Source organism: Salminus brasiliensis, chromosome 16, assembly GCF_030463535.1.
Source record: "Salminus brasiliensis chromosome 16, fSalBra1.hap2, whole genome shotgun sequence".
Lineage (NCBI taxonomy): Eukaryota > Metazoa > Chordata > Actinopteri > Characiformes > Bryconidae > Salminus > Salminus brasiliensis.
In genome coordinates, this window is record NC_132893.1 from 1,043,945 (window position 1) to 1,059,952 (window position 16,008).

Genomic DNA, 16,008 nt, shown 5'->3' on the forward strand with positions numbered 1-16,008 from the left:
ATTTTAATGATCTGGTTCTAAAAGCAGGTTCTAGAGCCGAACTCTTCTCAGAACTCTGGTAGAACCGTGTCTCAGGCATCAGGCAGCGTCTTCATCACCATTAGGTGAAGAACTTTCTGTGAGGAGCTTTTATTAGAGCTTCAGACGTCTGCTTCCATTCACCTCCACTGTAGAACCACAGCTCTGACTGGGGGAGCTTATCTAGAACCGGGCATTTTACTCCAAATATCCCTGTATTTGCCATCATGTTTCCACACATCAGCGAATGTTTAGCAGCCTGGCTCACAGCGCACTGCTCAGTATGGCTGGAACTGAAATGCTGGAGCGGTGGACAGTAAGGCTGTCAGCTGAGGCTGGGCTGTTAACCGTGTCCTGTGAAGCATAAAGGCCTGGGGCGCTTCCTGACCCGACATCCCACAGCTGGAGCCGACCATCTAAAATCAGTTTGAGGCAAGTGTGCAAAGATTTGGGCATGGGGGCTATATGTGTTACACTATATGTCCAAATATTTGTTGACACACCTTCTAATGAATGTATTCAGCTAATTCAAGCTGCAGTCACTGCTCACATAGATGTGCAAATGCTCACATAGACACAGCTTCTCTAGGCCATGTAGAGAAGTACTGCCAATAGAATAGGACTCCCTGAAGCACCATGCTGCTGCCTAATGCCAGGTGTGGGGTAGAGGGGTATAAAGCCCCCCAGCATTGAGGAGCTGTGGAGCAGTGGAAGAACTGTGTTCTCTGGAATGATGGTGGTGGAGCTCCATCCAATACTTTTGGCCTCACTGACAAGGATCTTGTTGCTGAATGCAATCAAATCCTCACAGCAATGCTCCTCTAAAATCTAGTAGAAAGTCTTATTCTCTGGACAGTAGAGACAGTTACTCCAACAAAAGCAGGATCAGCTCTTTTAAAACCCTTGATTTCAAAAGAAACAATAAATTGAGCAGGTGTCCCAATACTTTTGTCAAACCAGTGTAGATTGATTTCCTGCTAAACTATCGCTTTAATGGTGGGAGATGATCCTTCCACAACAGCCAGAGCAGAGCTAAACATCCTGATCAAAATCCTGAGCTAGTCAAACAGGCCACACACACACACACACACACACACACACACACACACACACACACACACACACACACATATACACCATTCGCTTGGCCTTTGTGGTTTATTTTACTCTTGTTTTTCTTCTCTCTCTCTCTCTCTCTCTCTCTTTCTCTCTCTCTCTCTCTCTCTCTCTTCCTCTCTCTCCCAAAAGTGGAGCAACTTTTTTGGGCCAGCGTCAATAAACCCTATACCAACACAGCATCTGGCTCTGATTAAAAAAAAAAAGCTTCCCCCCTTGCTTAGGTCCCCCCTGTTGACACACACACACACAGATAGACACAGACACACACTCCCTCCTTTTCTTCCACCTCCAGCATCACTCCCCCTGTCCCTCCTCCCCCAGAGCCACTCATTCCCTCTGTTCCCGTCCGTCCGGCTGCTGAGTTGGGAAAAATGGAGACGTTTAGCTGGATGTTCTGTTTGGAGCTTCTTCTACTGCTGGCTTTCAACTGGACGAGCGGCCAGACGACCAACTATACCAGGTGTGGGGTAGGAGTGTGCATGCATATGTGTGTGTGTGTGTGTGTGTGTGTGTGTGTGTGTGTGTGTGTGAGTTAAGAACTTTCTAGCAAAACCAGAGAAAACCAGATCTAACCTAGAGGAGCAACTAAAGGCTCCAGACCTGCTGAAGCTCCATTTTCTTTCCTACTGAAAGACCTGACTTTCCTTCCAGCTTCTGAGATTAGGATTAACTTTAGAAAGAAAGAATTTTATGATATATATATATGTATATATATATATATATATATATATATATATATATATATATATATATATGTACAGAGAGAGAGAGAGAGAGAGAGAGATTTACATGCATATACTGTATATATAATACATACATACGGGTTATATTATTAAATTACTCTGTATTAGGTACTGACATACTGTATACAGGGGATATGCTATTATTATTATTATTATTATTATTATTATTACTACCTATAGATTCATTCTGCTACTATCACCACTTCCATGATCGATGAGTTACATCATCAGTAGAAATTAGTGAGCCTGTACCTGAAGCAGACACACAAACCCAACCCAGTTCACTACCTCCACCATGTTTAACCTATAAGTCCACATGTTCTGGATGGTGAGCAGATCATCATCTCTACACTCTGGCCTTTCCTTCACGTTCCTCGTCGGTCTGTAGGTCATCCCTATATGTTCTACGCAGTGCTGACACCTCCAGATGTAAACAACAGCAAATGAAAGCAAAAATTCTGATCTCATATGGTCTCATATTCGTTATAATTACTTGTTTTAGCCACTTCTAATATATATGAGATGTTGAAGTGAGACTGTATACAAAATGAATGTTGTTTTATATACTTATATATTAATGTATTGAACATTTTTGTGTATATAAGTATGTTGGTTCACAGTGCCCTAGTGTTCACCGTCTGTTCCCCTGTGTGTTTTTGTCTACAGTAAATAGACGTGTGCTTCTTATTTTTACAGTGCGTGTGCTTGCATCATTCAGGCTTGGCCTGGGTTGAAGAGGCTGTTAATGTGGTTGAAGCTGGTGCTTTGTGTGTTTGGGGGAATTTGGCTGAATTTGTGGCGAATGCATGACCCAACAAGTCTCCTTCTCTTCACTGAGGCTTTTCACCCTCGTTTTTTTCATGGATCCTGAACTCAAATGGAGTAATCACTCTGGCAGACGAACTGTTGGGCAAAAGCTGTGGAAAAGTTCTTTGAGTGTGCTTAGAGAGTTGGAGTTCACCTACTGTACAGTACGAGACCTTAAAGGAGCACTGCAGCGCTCCTACACCCACTGAGAAATGCTCATTAGTAAATTATATTTATTTACTTTACTTCATTAATCGTTTCCTCTAAAAACAGGGATATAAAAACAATCAGAATTGAATAGTTTATTTCTAATTTGAAGTTCTAGTGATCGTCCCCTATCACCCAAGCATTCACTCCAACACTAGGAAAGTGAAGACTATCAGCCAGCGCCTCTTTTCCAGATGCCGCTGATGCAGCAGCGCTAGGTAGCCAGCTCTCTCAGAGGAAAGCACGGCTCCCCAGCTCCGATACAACAGCTGACAGACGGCTGTGGTGACCAACAGCACACTAGGAGTGAAGTGGGGAGGAGGAAGTGCCATCAACCCACCCCTGAGAGAGAGAGAGCGAGGCCAGTTGTGCTCCTTCAGACTCCAGCTGCTGATGGCAAGCAAGCAGCATGACCCGGGATTCGATCCAGAGATCCTCGGATTATAGTGGCAGCGCCTTAGTCCACTGGACAAGTGTGTTAGTGAGGTCACGACCCCCACCCCATCCCCATCTCCCAACTCATCCCGTCCAAAAGTTCTGGATGGATCTCTTCCACCATCATTCTAGAGAACACAGTTCTTCCACTGCTCCACAGCTTGATGCTGCTGGGGGGCTTTATACCCCTCTAGCCCACGCCTGGCATTAGGCCGCATGGAGCCAGTAGGGTCATGATGTTGATCTGCAGGTCTGTCCTATATCAGCCAGCGACTGTATTACGCTCTGTAATGGTGCTGGCGGTGACCAGGCTTGTGAAATAAGAGAGTGGAGTTTTGTGTGGGTGGGGTTTTTCGGATGTCACTGGGTTTAAACTCTGCAGCAGTTCTGTGGGTGGACAGAGAACATCCAAGAAGAATAAACTTCTCCATGAAGCCAAAGACAGACATGAGGGAAGTCCAGCCCGATCTGAAAGGGCCCTCTGAGGTCTGGGCTTAAAAACCCACCGGATCAGCTCTGAGAACAAAAGACCACTGTCACGGGTTTGAGGGGTCAGGCAGCAAAGAGAGAGAGAGCCTCATTCGAGACTCAGAGAGAGAGAGAGAGAGAGACAGAGACAGAGTCTCCGGCCTGTCCTCAGTGTACCCTCTCCCCAACCGAGAGAAGCGTTAGCTGTTACTGTAAACGTCTACAGCTGATCCATCCAGCACATGAGTCACACACAGCGTGTGTTCCAGAGTCTTCCTCTCTGTATTTATCTCCTCATGGGGACCAAATCCCCCCCACTTAGCCTTGCTAAGCCCTCCCCACTGACCTTACATTTACTTACACTAAAAGTCCAAAAGTTTGTGGACACCCCTTCTAATGAATACACTCAGCTACTTTAAGCTGCACCCTTTGCTGGCACAGATGTGCAAATGCACACACAGCTTGTCTAGTCCCTGTAGAGAAGAAATACTGCCAATAGAATAGGACTCAACATGTTGAATCTATTGGCACCATGCTGCTTAATGTCAGGCATAGGCTAGTGGAGGGGTATAAAGCCCCCCAGCAGCATTGAGCTGTTCTTAGCAGCATTGAGTGATGGTGGTCTCACTAACGCTCTTGTCAGTGAATGCAATCAAATCCTTACAGCAATGCTCCTCCAAAATCTAGTAGAAAGCCTGTCAAAATTTAGCAGGATTGACTCTTTGTAACCCTTGATTTCAGAAGGAACAGTGAATGAGCAGGCGTCCCAATACTTTTGCTTGTATAAGCTTTTGTTAGAAAAGGTGAAGAAAAGGCAGAAGCTGATCCACTGGGTTCCTGAGGATAATTATAGGTCTGGGTGTCTGAGTATGCGTGCTGTCTTCCCTCTCACTGAGCGTGTTTTGTCCTCAGGCCGGTGTTTAACTGTGGCGGTCATCTGGATGGCGACTCAGGCTTCGTGGGCAGTGAGGGCTTCCCTTCTTACTACAAACCGGACAGCAAATGCACCTGGTACATTACTGTGAGTGGACACACCCCACACTGTCCAGAAACATTTCTTAATAAGACCAGTGCGGGTTTGACAGAGTTTTAGCTTACACCTGAGCAGTTAGCATGGTGCTAACATGGTGAAGCAACCACAGGTCTAGCGCCTCTGCTGGCTGGTCGCAGTATGACAGTAGCTCCGCCCATCACTAAACGCTTCAATGACAAAACTGTGTTGCGCACATTTAGAGTTCATGACATTTAGCCCAAGCTCTAGCTCAAACCCTGACTTTAGCCTCTCTCTCTCTCTCAGGTCCCAGAAGGCAACGTGGTCATGCTCTCCTTCAGGGTCTTTGACCTAGAGGCTGACCCAATGTGTCGGTATGACTATGTGGATGTGTATAACGGTCACTCTAACATGGTGCAGAAGTTGGGTCGATTCTGTGGGACGTTTCGGCCAGGTGCTCTGATCTCCACCTCCAACACCATGATGCTGGAGATGGTGTCGGACTCTGGCACCGGGGGCAGGGGCTTCCTGGCCTACTTTAACGGAGGGAAACCACATGTGGACGGTAGGGCTTCTTAGATTTCTGCATTTAGCAAAGCAGTGCGCAGTTTAAAATATAAAACAAGCAACATGAAATAATGTAGCTATTTGAAGTGCAACAGGATATTTCATAGTGTAAACTTTAAACTGATTTACTTTGAAGTTTGTATTATGACGTGAAATTCACTTTGAAGGTTAAAATGTAAAATTCTCTTTGAAGGTTAGCAGTGGAAAATTCACTTTAAAGTTTGCAGTGTGGAATTCACTTTGAAATTTGTAATGTGAAAATCACTTTGAAGTTTGCAATAAGATGTTAAATTCATTTTGAAGTTAAAATGTGAAAAACACTGAAGTTTGCAGTGTGAAATTCACTTTGAAGTTTGCAGTGTGAAATTCACTTTGAAGGTTAAAATTTAAAATTCACTTTGAAGGTTAAAATGTGAAAAACACTGAAGTCTGCAGTGTGAAATTCACTTTGAAATTTGTAATGTGAAATTCACTTTGAAGTTTGCAATAAGATGTGGAATTGCTTTAAAGTTTGCAGTGTGAAATTCACTTTGAAGTTTGCAGTGTGAAATTCACTTTGAAGGTTAAAATGTGAAATTCACTTTGAAGGTTAAAATGTGAAATTCACTTTGAAGGTTAAAATGTGAAATTCACTTTGAAGTTTGTAGTGTAAAACTCACTTTGAAGTTTGCAGTGTGAAATTCACTTTGAAGGTTAAAATGTGAAATTCACTTTGAAGGTTAAAATGTGAAATTCACTTTGAAGTTTGCAGTATGAAATGTAAAATGACTTTGAAGTGCATCGTTATGAATTATTTCCATTATGAATCTGGAATTTCAGTGTGAGTTTGCCTCATTTGCTTTCAGAGCATCAGTTCTGTGGAGGAAAATTGACAAAACCTCAAGGTACCATCAAAACCCCGAACTGGCCAGAAAAAAACTACCCACCGGGCATCAGCTGCTCATGGCTCATCACTGTGGATCCAAGCATGGTCAGAAGAGCTAAACAGTTTGAGAGATATGAGCTGTTCTCTGAGCCGGCGGTGAGCTGCAGGTTGTGATTCTGAACGTTCGTGTTTCAGGTGATTGAGGTGAAGTTTGATAAGTTCGATGTGGAGACGGACACCTACTGCCGCTTCGACTACGTGGTGTTCTTTAACGGAGGAGAAAAGGACGACTCACGACTCATCGGCAAATACTGCGGAGATGTCGCCCCTGAGTGAGTACAGGGAGAGGCCTTCATACTCAGGCCCCGAAATTATGAATACCACAATCAGCCATAACATTAGTACCACAGATCATCTTCATCTACAGTGTCTGCTGTCGAGGGGTGGATCTACATATTAGGCAGCGACACTTTGACAAGAACCAAACTGTAATGTTCTAGATAAATGACTGGGTCAGAACATCTCCAGAACATCTGGCAGGTCTTGTGGGTTTTGACTGGTAATAGTTGAACTTCTAAACCTCCTTCTTTTTGTCTGCAGGACCATCGTAACCAACAGTAACATCCTCCTGGTCCAGTTTGTGTCTGACCTTAGCGTGACCTCTGACGGTTTCATGGCCTCTTACTCCAGCATACCCCGTGGTTCTCGACCCCCCTCTGCAGGCTCCAGCCAGCCAGGAGTCCGGGTCCATTCTGTAGCCACAAACTCCCGCCCAGCCAAGCCCCAGAAACCCATCATCACGACCACAACAACAGAGCCCCCAACTACCACTACCACCACTAAAGCTCCGCCCAGACGCGTCCCAGTCAAACCTGTCCGACCCGTCAGGCCGCCAGTCCGCAAACCAGAAACAGGGCGGCCCAAGCCGGCCCGTCCAGGTGAGAGAGGGGCGGTTCTGTAGTCGTTTGTGTGTTTTCTCCCTTTTTTGAATTGCTTTGATTTATACAGGCTGTTTTCTCACTGTCCCGGCTCAAACACTCCTTATAACTTCAGCACAAGTAGGCGGAGCTAAACTGCTGCAGGCTGAATAGGCAGATATATGTAAATCCATGCATATACAGTATGCAAAAACGGAGTGGGCGGAGTGAATGATACACTGTGAAACATAGGCCCTGTCCTAATTCTTGCCCTAAACCCTAAATCCTAAGCCCCTCCTGAAAGTGCATCTTCGAGTTAGGGGGCAGAATTAGGACACATCGTCTGGCGTCCCTTCACCTGTATCCGATACCGCAGTTGTCGTGACAACAGTTCTAAAATAGAGAAGTGGTCGAGGACAGAGGATCATTGGAAGGATGTTTCTCCTAACTTCAGAGTACCGTGCATCCAGTGCTCATAGGGGGCGCTCTGGAGCAATGGGACACCCCAAAGCCTTGCACACCTGGCAGGCGAGCGCCAACAAGGGGTGTGAGGGTGCAAGTGTAGTAGTCCCATTAAGAGTAATGGGACCAGGCCTAACAGTGTCTACACACAAGTGCACTTAATGTACTTCTACTTTAACCCCTTATGCTCCGTGACCTTTTTTTACAGCTGAAGGATTCCTAATCAGTAATTGTATGTATGAAGGCTGAGCTGTTCCTGAGTTATAACAGAGGGGTCAGGGAGAGTTTCTCAGCTTCTTAGAGCTCTAAACCTTTAACGTGTCTTTCAGCGACAAACCCGCTGTGCACCAAGACATGCAAGAGGGACGGGACCATAAAGGCCAGCTTCTGCGCCAGCGACTTCGGTGAGTTGAGCCCGCTGAAGCGCTGACTTGCAGAATACATTCCTGTTCCTGAATGATTGAATGTAAATGTCTGTTCTTTTGTCACTGGAGTGAACCCAGACTCTGTCTGCTGTTTGTTGTGTGTGTGCAGTAATCACAGGCACGGTGACGGCGCTTTCCCCCGGCCCTCAGGGCAGTCTGCATGCCACAGTGTCCATCATCAAAGCGTATAAGGCCGGCAGCCTGACCATCACTCAGGTTGGAGAGACCATGTCCGTTAAACTGGTGCTGCCCTGCAAGACCTGTCCACAGCTGCGTAGAGGTACACACACACACGCATGCAGAACACAGCACAAACAAACACAGTTTATTAGAAACCAAAAGTTTGTGGACACCCCTTTTAATGAATGAATGCACCCTAGTCAGCTACCTAAAGTTGCACCCCTTGCTGCTGACACAGATGTGCAAATGCACACACACACACACACACACATAGCTCGTCTAGTAGGCCTCTCTAAAGCAAGTAAAAAAGCATGAACCTATGGGCACCATGCTGTCTAATGCCAGGAGTGGGCTTGGTAGAGGGGTATAAAGCCCCCCAGCAGCATTGAGCTGTGGAGCAGTGGAGGAACTGTGTTCTCTGGAATGATGGTGGTGGAGCTCCATCCAGTACATTTGGATGGGATAAGTTGGGGAGTTGGGGATGATGAGGTGGGGTGGTGATCATTATCATCCAACCTCCTGACCTCACTAATGCTCTTGTTGCTGATTTTAATCAAATCCTCACAGCAATGTTCCTAGTAAAGTATAGTAGAAAGTCTTCTTCTCTGGACCGTGGAGACAGTTACTCCAAGGAAAACAGGAAAAACTCTTTTTAATCCCCTTGTTTTTAGAAGAAACAGTAAATAAATGAGCGAGTGTCCCGATACTTTTGTCCATATAGTGTTTCAAGCCATTTTACTCTTCAGATGTACTCTCGAGACACGTTTTTGACCCTAATCGGATCGCTCTCGCTTTTACAGGTCAGAACTTTATCCTGATGGGTCGGGTGGATGAAGATGGACGCGGCACCTTGGCTCCAGGCAGCTTCACGGCGCTCTACAAAGCTCCACACCACAAAATCCTCAACAACCTCAACAACCAGCCGTGCTGATTCTTCCCTCGGCACCATCTCAGACCACAAACACAACACGCCTCCCTGACCACAGCTGGCCCCAGGCCACACAGAGCCCGAACACAGCGATGAGGAACAGCCATGAGTTTCACAGCAGTTCTTCAAGGGTTCATTAGTAGGTTAATGACTCTATAGAGAACCAAGATGACTCAAAGAATCATTTGGATGCTTAAATGGCTCTTCACTTTGGTGGAAACCTTCTGTAGATAGTTCTATACAGAACAATTAAAAAATGGTTCTAGGTTGCACCACAAAGGCTTGACTGCGAGTTGATTCAAACCCAAAGCAGCTGCACATACATGTTCAGAAAAATAGATAGGTCGGTTCATGAAAGGTTCCTTAGAGTGGTAACATGGAAGAACCACGTTTGGTTGCCTAAAGAATCATGTGTTGGAAAAAAGACACGTATTTAAAGAACCTTTGTGTGGTGGCATGGTTCTCTAAAACATTTACAGGTTCTTTAAACTTTAAAAAAGGTTATTTCCAAACCTGGTTCTCTTCCTGCCTGCCAGTCTTTCCATTGGTCCTATTATCTGTCTGTCTTTCCATCTGTCTGTCTGTCACTCTGCCTGTCTTATTGCCTAGAACCATCCATTGGGTTATTTTTTAAGAGCGTACTGAAGAGGAAGCGATCACCATGGCAGCATATAAAGGGTCTATATTTCACTTTATTCAATTAATAAACCAAAAACTGAAAGATGTCATATTTGTAATTTATGATGATGTCATCTATTAAAGGTTTTATATATCACATCATGCTTTGGGGTCGTTGGATTCAATTATGAATAATACAGATTGTGTATCATCGCCACCGTGTGGCCAGATTTCATTCACAACATGGAGGCCGTGGTTCCGTTCCCGTCTGTTCTACAGAAACGAAGCCAGAACTGTCTGCCATGTTGATCGATCTGCAACCAGAGCCAGATGCTCAGTAGAGACCAGAGGCGGAGCCAGACTCACCTCCTCATTTGGTAGACCCGCCCCTTCTCCCAGACAGAGCCTCAGTGTCTCAGACCGTCTTCATTGAGCCTGACGTTCATTTTGGAGAATTTCTATTGGTCCATTTAATATGATGCAAAAACACTTTCAGATTCACATAATGGAGAAAAGTGGACAATGACCAAAAATGGAGATATAAGATATAATGAAGATACTACGGACTATAAGGACAAAAGTATTGGGACACCTGCTCATTTATATTTCCTTCCGAACTCCAGTCTCTACTGTGAGAGACTTTGAAGGCATTCTGCTAGATTCTGGAGAAGCATTGCGGTGAGGGTTTGACTTCATTCAGAGCGTCCGTGAGGTCGGGATGTTGGATAATGATCACTCCAACTCATCCCATCTAAAAGTACTGGATGGAGCTCCTCCACCATCATTCCAGAGAACACAGTTCTTCCACTGCTCCACAGCTCAATGCTGGGGGGCTTTATACCCCTCTAGCCCACGCCTGGCATTAGGCAGCATGGAGCCAATAGGATCATGATGTTGATCTGCTCCAGAGAGTCCTATTCTATTGGCAGTACTAGGCTTTGTGTGTGTGTGTGTGTGTGTGTGTGTGCATTTGCACATCTGTGTCCGCAGTGGGTGCAACTTGTAAAGTAGCTGAATGCATTCATTAGAAGGGGGTGTCCACAAATATTTGGACGTGTGTGTAGTGTGTAATCAGATCTAATTAGACTTCATAGTCACCACCACTAACAGCCAGTCTGCCAGGTAGTGCTCACTAGTGCTACTGCCTGTAGGGACGCAGACCCACAGCAGAGAGCAGAAAGCTGAAAGCAGACAGAAAAACAAAAAAGGAGAAACGGTTTATTAAGAATCAGTAAACCATCAGGACTTCTACACCTCCACCAGTACAGCGATCAATCCCAGCCAGACACCTTCCACTAATCCGCTCAGTTCAGTACCTTCAGCATTAGGCATTTTTACCGTCGCTTGTCTATGCAGGCCTTCCAGTTATCACTTCGACATCTACAGCGATACTGTCCTGAGCCCAGGGTTCTTTGCTTGGTTAAAGGGTTCTTTACACTAGAGAAAAAACATGTGTTGAGGGTTCTATATAGAACATTTTACAATGATTTTATATAGCACTGCAACAGGTTCTATCTGTCACTGAGTCAAACACTGCTTTATCAGTCCTGTATATGATCATTTTCAGTACTAACCTGAACCCTCATTCAGTACCATACAGCACTGTTTTTTGTACTGTGTTAAACCTTATTTCAGTACTACATAGAACTGTTTTCAGTACTTGAATGGTTTTCAGTACTACTTAGAAATCTTTTCAGTACTACACATAACCCCTTTCCAGTACCAAATAGAAGATTTTTCAGTACTATATAGAATCAGACACTCTTTCAGGACCATAAAGAATTTGTTTTCAGTACTTTAGAGAACTCTTTTCAGTACTGCATAGAACCATTTTCAATACTATATAGAATCCTTGTCAGTACTATATAGAATCATTTAAGTATTATATAGAATAATTTTAGTACCAAATAGAATCATATTTAGTACTACATGGGACCCATTTAAGTACTAAATAAAATCCTTTTCAGTACTATATAGAATCATTTCAGTACTATATAGAATCATTTTAACACTATATAGAATAATTTTAGTACTGTATTGAATAATGTCAGTACTATACAGAACCATTTTCCAGTACCAAACAGAATCGTATTTAGTACTACATAGGACCCCTTTTCAATACTACATAGAATTATTTTCAGTATTACATAGAATCATTTCAGTACTATATAGAATCATTTCAGTACTATACAGAATAGAAGGGTCCTATGTAGTCCTAAATACAATTCTATATAGTACTACATAGGACCCTTTTTCAGTACTTCATAGAATTGTTTTTGTACTACACCGAACCCCTTATTCAGTACTATAGAGAATCCTTTTCAGTACGATATAGAATAATTGCAGTATTATATCGAATCTTTTCAGTACCATATAGAACCCCTTTTCAGTACCAAATAGAATCATATTTAGTACTATATAGGACTCTTTTCCAGCACTACATAGAATTATTTTAGTACCACACTGAACCTCCTTCAGTACTATATAAAATTCAGTGCTATAGAGAATCGTTTTCAGTATAAAATATTTTTCAATGCTATATAAAACCCCTTTTTTATACTATCTAGAACCCTGTCAGAACAATATATCAGTACAATATCAGTATTACATAATAATGATGGATGTGTCGGGTGTCTCTGATTGATGTTCAGGCATTTGATTTTAACCTATAAAAATTACAAACCTCTTAGCTTACCTGATTTAAGGTTTTTCTACAATAAAATCATATCAAATTCAGGGCTAACTGAGCATTACTGATGTATGTTGCTATAGTAACTCCTGCACCTCCCTCAAAGGAAGCTGGTTTGGGACAATGTCCGAACTGCACTGAGGAACCAAAAGGCAATCACAGTATCACCCTAACTGGGTTCACACACTTTGACAACAACAACAGGTAATCAGGTATAATCAGAGGGTTGATCACAGCAGGGTGCAGAGAGTGAGGCCCTCCACAAGCTGCAGATTAAAATATGAAAATATACGATGCACTGCAGGTCATATATGTAAACACTTGAACCAGTCTGAAAGTCGGCCTGGCCTCTGATCACATGATCCTCCAAAAGGTGCGTCCAGGTCTGGCAGAGAGGTTCCAGCTGGCCCTGAAGATCCGAAGGAATCCACAGTGCTGCCCCCCCCACCCTAAATTCCACCATCCTCGAAACGAATATACACTACATGGACAAAAGTATTGGGACACCTACTCAATCATTGTTTTTCTACCAAAATCAAAAGTATTCATTATTTCTGAGCATTGCTGTGAGGATTTGATTACATTCAGCGACATGAACGTTAGTCCAGAATGTTGGATGATCACCATGATCATCATTCCAAAGAACACAGTTCTTCCACTGCTCCACTGCTTCTCAATGCTGGGGGGCTTTATACCCCTCTACTAGCCCACGCCTGGCATTAGGCAGCATGATGACAATAGGTTCATGTTATTGATCTGCTCCAGAGAGTCCTATTCTATTGGCAGTACTTCTTCTCTACAAGGACTAGACAAGCTGTGCGTGTGCATTTGCACATCTCTGTCAGCAATGGATGTGACTTAAAGAAAAGCTGAATGCACACGTTAGAAGGGGCGTCCACAAACTTTTGGACATGTAGTGTAAGAGCCATTCTGGGAGATGAGCCCGGCGGTCAGCAGGTGGCGTCAATAATATTTCCGTCCATCTGGTGCCGATAGGTGACTCTGGCCTTGTGTGAAAAGTAAACAGGTCGTGTCCCGCCTCCCTCGCCGTCTAATGTCCAAGGGATGGAGGGACGGAGGACGGGCTGAACCTCGCTGGAGGGAACTGAGAGAACGAGAAAAAAAGAAAAGTGAGTGGTTTAAGGGTTCCTTGAGGAACTATTGGAGGTTCTTCCATTTGAAACTTAAGGTGCTTTGAGGAACCTTCAAGCTAAGGAAAAGGTTCCTTGAAGGTTCATCAAAGCATCTTAAGAGGGTTCCTCCACAGTTTCAAACTGAAGAACCTCCAAAGGTTCCTCAACTTGATTTTGTGGTTTCTAACACGGCTATCTCCGAACATGGGCACCCTTCAGGCTTCAAGATGCTAATGTACACTAGTTAGTGTTAGTAATTAGTACACAACTGGGACGCACCCTTACAGTTGGCATCTTTGTAGTGAAGGAAGCCACCCTTACCAGGCTGTGGTGGGCATAGCCTGCCCTTGCCCCGGTCTTTGCAGCGCTTGTACCATGGAAAACACTGCAGCACGTTCTTCCCCATGAGTGCAGAGGGAGCGCCGGATCTGAAAGGGAGAAGACTGGCGTTCTTCAGGGCTGCATGGAGGTTTGGGAGTACTGGTCAAACAGCACTGCAGGAGATGTAGCTACGTTAATTGCATCACATGCATTGTTTGGCTCAGCCAATAGAAAGAGCCGCTTGATTTAAAGAAAGGGATTAAGAACAAAGACCTGCCTTTAGGTGCAGGGGGTCTCTTTTTTTAGACTGTGTACCACCATGAAGTTCTCCAACCTCCTATTATCGCTTTTACCTCGCCTCTAAGACTGGTGCAGCATGCAGTGGTGGTCAGCGCCTTCCAAAAGTGCTCCTGGGAGGAACATCCGGTGAACCTCCGACAGGGTGCATGGCATGTCTAACAGAAGCCATTCACAGTCCATTGCTCTGGCACCTGCGGGGCCTCCATGAGCATCAATCAATGAGCCTTAGGTGTCCATTGCCTGGCCGTCGGATCACCGGTTGTCCATCCTTCCTTCCTTCCTTGGAGCACTTTAGGTAGGTACTGACCACCGCATACCGGCAACACCCCACAAGACCTGCTTGCTGATGTTCTGGAGATGTTCTGCCCCAGTCGTCTATCTAGAACATCACAGCTCGGTTCTTGTCCAAGTGTCTCAGATTCTTACGCTTGTCTATTTGTCCAGCTTCATCACCTGCCTAATATGTAGATCCAACCCTCGACAGACATGAGCCACTGGAACCAGATCAGGTCAATGGTCAACATCAGTGGACCTGGCGTCAAACGTCACTCCAGCCGTTCCTACTGGACAATAATAAGTGGACGCCATACTCTACGCCAATGGACGTATGACCTGAATGGCTCTTCAGGTTAGTCACCCAAACTGGATGGACACCAACCCATCACAGCCCAATGGACTGCTTCATTCATGCCCACTTGGGATGAAGGTCAGACTAACTTGATTAGGAAGTCCTGCACTGAGGTTCTCTGAACTTCTCTGAAAAGTATGTTACATAAAACACTAATCCCTGCCTGGAGCGAATGAAAGTAGAACGACTGAAGGAGCTGCCAGAGAAGTAAAGGGGCTTTGTCTGGATAAACACAGAGCTTAAAGAGTCCCAGCATGACTGCATCACTGCAGAGCACAGTCCATTCATTACATAAACTCCGAATCATTTTCAATGAACTCAACTTTAATTCATCCCAAATCAGCAAACATCAAACATGCATACATTAATTAACTAAATAAAAAGTATTTCATCCAGTATTTTACACACATCCATCCCACCATCACACACACACACACACTAAACACAAACACGTGAAAATGAACCTACCGGTGGAGGAATCGGTACCGGTGTCCTGTCCGGCCAGGATTGGTTAAAAGCTGTGCTATGTTTCAATCTGTGAACTCTTTATCTTCATCATCATCATCATCATCATCACCACCACCACCACTATCACTATCACCAGCACGCTGCTCGCGTAGAGCCCGGAGACTAACGCTGCTGAGGCTGAGCGACGATTTGATTCATGAATCGTTCGGTTCAAACGACTCTTTTTCATTAAAGACTTCGATTCGAGAATCGATTCAAGTTGATTATGCTCACATCTTGCTAATCTGTCTTTCTGCGGACACGTTTAAAGCAGTGTGTTCATATCGTGTGAATCGGTAGAGTAAATTACTGCTTACTTTAAAATGCGTGGAACAGCCTCGGTTTTCAAAGGAATTAGCGAAGGAGTCGATTCTAAATTAAAGTAATGATGCTTTCAGAAGGTGAAGATTAAAACAGATTTAAATGTAATACTTTAAAGTAATATTTGCTGTAAAGTATTTAAGTAAATGATCAATTAGTTGACAGACTACTTCTCTGAATGGTAGCTCTAGTGAATCAAAATTCCAAAGCGGCTCTAGAGAATCGAATCTGGCAAACGAGTCATCGGAGCGTCTTAAGGGCTGGATTGAGCATGCGTGGAAGGGCAGGGGAAATTTCCACAAGCTGAGCCTTTTAAAATCACTAATCCTACAAATCTCAGTTTCCCTCCAGACACTGAA

At 44.3% G+C, this 16,008-nt stretch overlaps 1 protein-coding gene and 1 long non-coding RNA gene across 2 annotated transcripts; one reads left to right on the plus strand and one right to left on the minus strand.

Moving 5' to 3' along the window:
* The first annotated feature begins 1,456 nt into the window (after nt 1–1,456).
* pcolcea (procollagen C-endopeptidase enhancer a) lies at nt 1,457–9,907 on the plus strand. The gene is made up of 9 exons (XM_072659160.1): nt 1,457–1,597; nt 4,710–4,818; nt 5,095–5,353; nt 6,201–6,325; nt 6,416–6,552; nt 6,821–7,158; nt 7,929–8,003; nt 8,134–8,304; nt 9,005–9,907. Exons 1-9 carry the CDS (start codon nt 1,509–1,511, stop codon nt 9,133–9,135), a joined length of 1,434 nt encoding a protein of 477 aa, XP_072515261.1. The 5' UTR covers nt 1,457–1,508; the 3' UTR covers nt 9,136–9,907.
* Nucleotides 9,908–10,995: 1,088 nt separating this feature from the next.
* Nucleotides 10,996–16,008, minus strand: LOC140536884 (uncharacterized). The gene is made up of 3 exons (XR_011977633.1): nt 15,290–16,008; nt 13,894–14,000; nt 10,996–13,544 (listed from the first exon to the last, which is right to left on the minus strand). It is a non-coding gene; the product is annotated as an uncharacterized lncRNA (long non-coding RNA).